The sequence below is a fragment of the Spermophilus citellus genome, assembly GCF_964194105.1.
Source record: "Spermophilus citellus genome assembly, chromosome: 19".
Lineage (NCBI taxonomy): Eukaryota > Metazoa > Chordata > Mammalia > Rodentia > Sciuridae > Spermophilus > Spermophilus citellus.
In genome coordinates, this window is record NC_138201.1 from 22,090,561 (window position 1) to 22,099,056 (window position 8,496).

At 41.4% G+C, this 8,496-nt stretch overlaps 1 protein-coding gene across 1 annotated transcript in view; it reads left to right on the top strand.

Annotated features, from left to right (window-relative positions):
- The window catches only part of LOC308638623 (uncharacterized protein), a gene marked incomplete at its 3' end in the record, with an annotated part of 126,577 nt that overhangs the window by 1,750 nt on the left and 116,331 nt on the right, over window positions 1-8,496 (top strand). Inside the window, exons 2-5 of the mRNA XM_081276243.1 lie at window positions 752-830; window positions 911-1,839; window positions 2,394-2,576; window positions 5,500-5,539. Of these exons, the coding sequence (XP_081132369.1) occupies window positions 5,502-5,539 (38 nt within the window). The 5' untranslated portion in view covers window positions 752-830; window positions 911-1,839; window positions 2,394-2,576; window positions 5,500-5,501. The remainder of the gene's footprint in view (window positions 1-751; window positions 831-910; window positions 1,840-2,393; window positions 2,577-5,499; window positions 5,540-8,496) is intronic.

An 8,496-nucleotide genomic window follows, 5' to 3' on the forward strand; every position in this document is an offset into this window, starting at 1 on the left:
AGAGCCACAGATATTTCTTGTTTTGTGTTGATTTATAACTAAAGACTAAGAAGAGGCATGACACATTCTGATTTTATCGGAGGATCACTGGGTGTTCTGGGTTTTGTGAATCTAAAGAAACATTATACAGCAGTTCACATCTTAATAAGTTAGCCACAGCTTTTCTCCAGAATTTAGAAACCTGGGCAGAAGAGAGGGTGTGACTGGGGGTGCACAGGGAGGGAAGCTGGAGTAACTGCCCAGGACAGCTCCCAGTGGAAATGTCCTCCCCACTTTTTTCTTTGTTTTTGGCTAATGAATCCAAAGGCACTTTACCATACAACTGTACTCATATATCTTTACTTTTTTAAAAAAGTTGTGCTAGTCTATAAGTTGAAACTGGCCTCAAAGTTGAGACATCCTGTCTCAGCCTACTGAGTAGATGAGGTGACAGGTGTACACCACTGCACCTGGATAAGGGTGACCGTGGTTACCCAGAAGCATCCTCATTTTTATTTTTAATGTATTGTTGTTAAAATGTTGAAACACAGAAATATAAGTACATAGAACACCATCCCACCGTTTCCTGTGTACCCATCATCCTGTTTCAAAACTTGTCTCCAGAGTACTGTGCATGGAAGGGTAATTCTTGAGCAGGACACCATGTGTTTACAATATAGATTAAAAGATCTTTTATTTTTAAAAAATGCACAAAAACTTTTGAAGTTTCCTGAAAATGAGCCTTTTTTAGTGTGTACTTTATTATAGATAGAAGAGGTACAAAGAAAATGACAAGAACGGCTCACGGAAAACATGAGAGCTGTTAGCAGATCCTGGATGGGAAGCCCAAGGTAAATACAGATGACATTTAATCTCAATTCAGTAAGAATTACAAACTTCCTGCTTCATGTAAGCAGGGTTGCATTCCCAGGAGGCTGGACTGTGGTACCTGGACTCTTCTATACCGTCCTGGATGATGTCACCTGCCAGCCCAACCCCAGCAGCAGGTAGGGAAGGCTCCAGGGGACCAGCACAGTCTTGCTGAGGAAGGTTGGGGTGAGAAGGAGACAGGGGAGGGGAGACCATTGGACCCTGGTGCAGGGGTTCTCTGCAGAGCAGAGGAACTGAAGTCTGGGTGTGTGTTGAGGGCAGCAGCCTTGCAGAGGTGATAGCATGCCAATCTTGGGAATAGGGAGGGGTTGGGTGTCTTGGGGCTTTAGGATCTGGGGATTGGAGTGGGCAGGGGAAGCATACTTGGAGTGGAACAGAGGAGAGATTTCTTTCATTAATAAGTGTCCTGAAGCGATGTCATTTGAAGTCAAGGTTCAGAATGTGAGCTGCTAGTGGTAGTGTTTCCTCTGAAGAAGAACCTGCAGGTTTCCAGTGCAGGTCTGTAGAACAGGTGAGCTGGTCTCAGGAGTGGGTATTTTCTTCTTCACTGGTCATTCATCCCAGTTCAATGAATGGTAGGTATCCACTCTTTTGTATGCTAAAGATTCCCACGTCCATGCACAACTTAATGTTACCAGAAACATTTTGTGTACTTCTTCTTGACTTTTCTTTTAGGTCTTTCCCAATAAGCAGAGTAGCTGTCCAGTGGTGTTCGTCAACACGGTCCCCAGTGTCTATATAGACACTGGGAAAGACCACAGGAGATCCTTTTTGAAGTGCATGATGAGATGACTTTGAGTCCAAATAGAATTCACAGGTGTACAATTAAGTGCTCAAAAGTATTTTGAGGATTTATCCTGGCACCACTATTCTGAGCCTGAGGGGGACCATGACATTCTCAAGTATGAAGGACAAAGGATTCTGCAGTATGATCCTTCAAAGTATCTCTGAACAGAAAAGTGTTATGTGGTGAGAAAAATTTAGCCATATATTGAGATTTGTGTGTATCTTTCCTAGATTGAAGAATCTGGAGTTGTTTTAGGTTAGCCTTGATCTGTTAGTACTGTAATAATGGTGAGGACATTGCCGTGCCTTTCCTTATCTGTCTTGCTTCCAGTTTCCTTCTGTATGTAAACTTAAAAAAAAAAAAAGTCATGTGGGAGTGAAGTTCTTATTTTCTCTCACATTCTGTTGTAAATGATGTTTATATTTTGCCCAGTAGAAACTTAGATGTGTCAGAGTTGTACACATCCGTGGTAGTTAAATATTAACATGGGTTATTTTAGCTCATTCTGTTCATGCTCAGTGTTAATAAATGTATCCCTGTTATCTGAATGCTTAGTAAAACACTGTGGTTGGTATTAGAAGTGTATGGAAAGAGTAGCACCATTGCCTATGATCCGTGGCCTGGTAGTTTTCAGGTCTTGATTGCTGAGTTGAAGGTTTCCGAGCCTCAGGTCAGTTTCTGATGAAGAGCATTTCCTGATAACTTTGCACTCTCATTTCTTTTCTTTGTATGACAGGTTGTGTTGATGGGATGGGACGCCAAGTAGAATAGGAAGGATGATGCTCCAATGCCAAGGGAATGACCCCTAGAAACATCAGGTCTCACACTCAAACCAAGTGTGATCTTGCAGGTGCTGGAGAGAGATTCTGAGGCTGGCCGTGAGTCAGTGGATGGAGAGCCTTGGAGGCCCTGCTGCAAGGTAGGAGGCACTGATTTGCATTTGGGCAGCAAGGCAGTGTGGGCTCTGGTTCAACATCCACTTGGCAGACACCACCAATGCTTGAGGATGGAAGAGAGCCCCCCAGACCTGGGTAGTGCTTGACTCCAGGGGAATGGCACAAACTGGGGATTAGTTGGGGCCTACATGTGGGGGTTAGAATGTGTGGGGAGGGGAAGTGGTGGGAGGCAGTTCAGGGGCTACTGGCTGAGGAGTAGCAGTTTGAGTCTGGGCATTGGCTGAGTGATTCTTGCAGAGGTTAGAGAATGCCAAGCTTGGGGACACACACCCACTAGGGATATGTGTCCTCGAGGATGTAGGGCCTGCACCTGGGGGTGAGGTAGGGTGGCTGCAGGGTAGGGGAGGTGTTTCATGGTAAATGTATGGGAGTGTTATTTAGAGGGGACCTTCCTTTGCTTATTAAGCATATTGAAACAGTGAGTGTGAAATCCAGGTTCTGAACACCATCTGGCACTGGTTTTTTCCTCCTTATAAGGAGTCTTGTGCAAATGCTCAGTGCAGGGCTTTGCCACACTTGATTCATCTTACTTGTGACTTTTCCCCTGTAGTTGATGGGTTCTTGGTTTCATTTCTTGTATACCAATGACTCTTATAACTTAAAACAAACTCACATTGCCCAAAACGGTTTTTGTATCTCTTCTGCTACTTGGCAGTTTATTTTACTTTTGCCAGTAACCAGTGTCTTCCCACTGGCATTTGTCTTCAAGTTGTATAAGCTGAGTCTTTGGTAACACTTTGCTGTCACAGTCAACGTATCTTAAGGCTCACCCATCTTAAGAGCTACCTTGCCACTGAAAAGTTGAATACGCAGGTGTCCTGATGTAAATGCCAGCATGTTGCACTTCGTACCCCCAATCCCCCGAACAACCACAGCATGCCAAGATGGAGGATCCTACCTTGGTGAGACCTACAGCTCCAGGAGCAAAACCTCTTCCCTGTTTGTGCTTGAAGGGAAGAAGGAGCCCTCAATGTTGACAGCTGGCTTCCGAGCATGGAGCAGGGAGGCCCAGCAATTGAGAAGCCAGATACTGCAGGAGCTGGAATAGTGTCTGGACCTTTTAAGAGTCCCTGCAGTATAGGCCCTGCATCAGTGGGAAGGCCTCCAGCAAATTTCACAGGTTGCTTCTCTGGGAGCTCAGCTGTGTGTCTGAAGGTTGTGGGTGCATTTGATCAGTACTGTGAAGTGAACCTTCTCAAAGTCACAAGGAGAAGGAGAAAAAGGAAAGACCAATCTAAGATCAGTGTTAAGAAACGGATGCATAGTGCTAGTCTGACTTACTCCTCTATTGAGGTTTGGGGTTGAGAGAACAGGAAGTTGTTATGACCAAGGAAGTAGAGCTGTGAATGGATGGGGTCTTTGTATTTTCAGGAGAGTAGAATTGTCTGGTGACTGGTCTTTGGCTAACACCATGCACCCCATTTCCCAGGAACAGGCCTTATAATAATGACCCCGGTAGGTGATCACTGTGTATGAGTGTTGCATATCGTGCATCAACTGTGCTGCTGATGACAGTGGCATTCTGCTCATGGGCCATTGTCTGTCTGTCCCTGTTTTGGCAGCTGTGTTTGGAGATTTGGAAGTTCCTGCACTCTGTTTGCTGGTTAAGAAATGATGTTTTTGGTCCTGGTGCATCAGTAGCTGATCAGAGCAGACTGTGTACTTGTATTTATGTTGGAGAACCAGCCTTTGTCCATGGACTTGAGGTACTTGAGGAAAGAAGCTGTGATGTACTGCAGAATTTGACCAGAAGCAAAGATGACAAAAATGGATATTGAATTGTACTTAGGACAGACATGTCAAAACCCAAGAATCTACCAAAAGATATGAAAACCATGACTGAAGTGAAGAAAGTGAGGAGTTCTGGGATTCTTCTCAGTACCAGCAGCCCTCCACTCACTGCACTCTGTGCTGCCCTCCGGGGACTTATGAATGAGCTGTCTCCATAGCCTCAGTTGATACATGTGCAGTGTACCTCTCCTCTGGCACTTAACTCATCTGATGTTTCTTAGGGCATAGACTTTTGTTTTTAATTTAAGTCCTCATTGAGAGAGAATTCTCAGAAGCTTCAGGGCATTTTTATTTATTCCAAAGTACATTTCATCCTGTAGCTACTGCTTTACCCTCTTACATCTTTGTAACCAGTCAGGTAGCTCATCGCTGTGTGATTTTCTTCCTATTTTTATGTGATCCCCTGTTTGTTCTTCATATTTCTCTCTAGCTTTTGCATCGGAGATAAAACACACAGCACTTTACATTCTGCATCTAAATCATTTCACTTATGATATTTTTAGTTCTGTTCATAACTTTGCTGGATGTAGCAGTCTTGGTTGGCAAGTGTTTTTCTTTCAAAGCTTGGAATATTTCATTCCAACCTCCCTTGATCTTAGAGTCCAAGGTGAGAAGTTTGAAGTGAGGCATTATAAATAAATATAATCAAACTTATACAAATATAAGTTTATATGAATGTAAATAAATGTGACCTGATGTTTTTCTGGTGTATCTTTCATTATTTCTCCTTCTTTCCTCTGTTAGTCATTTTGGTTATGATATGTCTTGCAGGGCTGCTTTTTATAAAAATGTTTTAGTTGTCAGTGGGTCTTTATTTTATTTATTTGTATGTGGTGCTGAGAATTGAACCCAGTGCTTCACACATGCTAGGCAAGCGCTCTGCCATTGAGCCACCATCCCGGCCCCCAGAGCTGCTATTTTCCTTAACCTTTTCTCCTTGGGATTCTGTATGGATTGTGTATGTATATGACTTATTTGTAATGTTTGAAATTTTTTTCTAGTGTTATTTCATCAAAAAGTTTAATACCATTAACCTGAATCTCTATGTTCTTCTCCACCTTTGCCATGATGCTGTCATTGACCTTGGACCCAAAGAAATGGTATTTGCCAGCCATGGACTGAAAGCTTTGAAAATGTGAGCAAAAATAAACTTTCCTCCTTTAAATTGATTTCTGGTGTATTAGTCATATTAATAATTATTATCAGGGAAGGAGATAATTTTTATCAACATTTTGAGCTTTTGTTTTTCAGTTTATTCTTTTCTAGGTTTTAAGGCTATTTTGAAGAACTCAGTGTATCTCAATTTTATATAAGGTTTACGTTTTCAGTGATACCAATTTTGCTTCAATGTAAGTTTCTCTTCTAAATAAAATTGGACAAAGTTGACTGTAATATAATTTGATCCATCAGACCCTCCAGGAAATGTTCTTAGTAAATATGCATGAACTTATCTCAAATGATTTGGAGAGTTCTTCAGGCCTGGGTGCTTGATTCGAAGAGAAGGAAAATATAAATTAAAAGCTGCAAGTTATAAATGCATTTGGGAACCCACTCACATCCTCCTCAGCTATAATGGTAGTTACTGAGAGGAGTGGCGCAGGACTGATCACACACACACACACACCTGGGACAGGAAGCGGGGTTTATTGTCAGGAGCCTGACAAGGCTGCTCTGCACAAAGCAGGGACAGCAGCAGCAATGCCACCTTTAATTTCCCTTTACGGGCTACAATCATGGCCACGGTGCCAGGGGCGGGTTTAGTTCTGACTGACAGAGTGAGCATCCCCTGATCTTGTAGAAGGCAAGTTTGTTTCTGGGGAACAGAGACAGGTAGTTTTCCTCTCTCACAGGGGGACAGGGAAAGCGCCATTTCCTTTATCTTCTCCAGGAAAGAACAGGGAAACCAGCATGTCCCCACCTCAGGCTCTGTTAAGTTGTCTCCTGTCTCTCAGAGAACAGGGAGAGACCAGCATGTCTCCAGGCCGGTAGGGTTTATCTCAGGCTGCTTTCCATTTCTTGGGAATAAGAACAGTATTCATAAAGTGGGGGTGGGGAAAAGGACGATGGCTGCAATTATGCTAACAGTTATGTTATAACTTGTTAACCACCTGTGGGAAATTTCACTGCGATGTTCTCATTAAGATTTATCTTGCAACTGTAGATTTAATATTTAGTGATAATTTTCTCAAGACAAATCATAAGCGTGTTTTCCATGGATATTTTGAGAACCATAGTCACTACACAAATTTTAAATATCAGATATTGCCACCTAAATCTACTTTCTGACAGGGTGCCGTAAGTAAATGTGGTGTGGATTTGTATGGAAAACTAAATATTTGTACCCAACAGGCAAAATAGAAATTTGATGTGTCTGAATCACAAATATCAAGGTACATTTCTATTGCAGATGTAATAAAATAAGAGATTTTTGACTCCCTCCTTCTTCATACTTATAAACCATTCTTATTTTTTTAAAAATGATTGTAGTAGAGTGACATGATTTTAAAGAAACTCTTAAAATTATATGAATTACAATTGAATGGCATTCCCTTGTCCCCCATTAGTTCTTGACCATATGACAGAGTGAGAATTCAGTAATGAACTTTCCTGTGGTTGGCAGTATGAGAGTGGTGTAGAAACGGAGGATCTGTCCCTGAACCACAAACATAAATGCTCTTCAACAGGGAGTAAATGCTCATATAATTAGATATCCAAAACTATAAGCTACCATAAATTCTATATTATGTAAGTATTTTAATGTTGCCTTTATAAGGCATATGGATAAGGTTACTTATTTGTTATTCAGAAAGTCCTTCTTAGTACCTCCTTTGCATTTAGCACTATTTTGTTTTATATATATATATATATTTAGTTGTTGATAGACCCTTATTTTATTTATTACTTATATGTGGTGCTGAGACTCGAACCCAGTGCCTCACACATGCCAGGCAATTGTGCTACTGCTGAGCCCCAGCCCCAGCCTGCATTTAGCATTATTTTGGATGCTGGAAAATATACAATAGCATTTTGACTCTGGTATTTTTATTTTTTACTTTCAAGATTGGAAAGATTGTTCCTTTCTGTTTTAGGACATGAATATATTTGTATGGATTTTAAAATGGGAATAAGATCCATAAAGGACCCAACCAAAAAGCACGTATGCTAGAAAACCACAAACCATTATATAAAGGGCATGAATCATACTGTCTTTAATTAAGTGGGTCTTAGTTTAAAAGGCCAGGGGCTCGTCCGGTTTATGAATAGGTTGAGTTCTTTTGTGAGTCTTGATTGTGTTACATATCTATAATATATGCATACATTTGGCATAGTAATATACACATATGCAGAAATACTTGTATATGTATATACATGGAATATGGCTTCCAAGAGACAGAGGGCATAAAATGATTACAGATGTTTCTAGACTTTTGAGCTGAAACATAATCAGTGCCAGTTGGCATTTTTCTTTCCACATCGTTTAGTTCATGCATTATAATTATACATAATGAGATTTTTTGTTGGATATTCATACCTGAACACAATCTAATAATGATATAATTTGGCCAATATTGCTCCCCAGCACTTCTCCCCTCCCTGCCTGCCTCCCACCCCTTGGTCTGTTTCCTTTACTGATCTCCCTTTGATTTTCCTGAGATAATCCCCCCACACCTTTTTTTTTTCCTATTTCCTCTCTAGCTTGCCCATATGAGAGAAAAAATATGACCCTTGACCTTCTGAGTTTGACTTATTTTGCTTAACATAATGATGTCCGTCCATTTTCCTGCAAATGACATGATTTCATTTTTCTTTATGGATACACCTCCATATTACCTCACTTGTCTTAGGATTCCTGGTGTTGGGCACATAGGGAAGCTAGTGCTACTTCACTGCATTGATGACAGTAATAGCACAGCCCTTCTAACTCCTTCACCTTCAATTTTGGTGTTCCTCCCGTGTGCCTGCTGTGATCCTTGTGGGCGATCATCCATCCTGGTGCTGGAATAGTATGACTTGCTGTAAGGATGAAGGACACTAAGCCAGAGAAGGAAACAGATAGCAGTGGGGGGAACTCCATTAGTTTGACTCCATGTC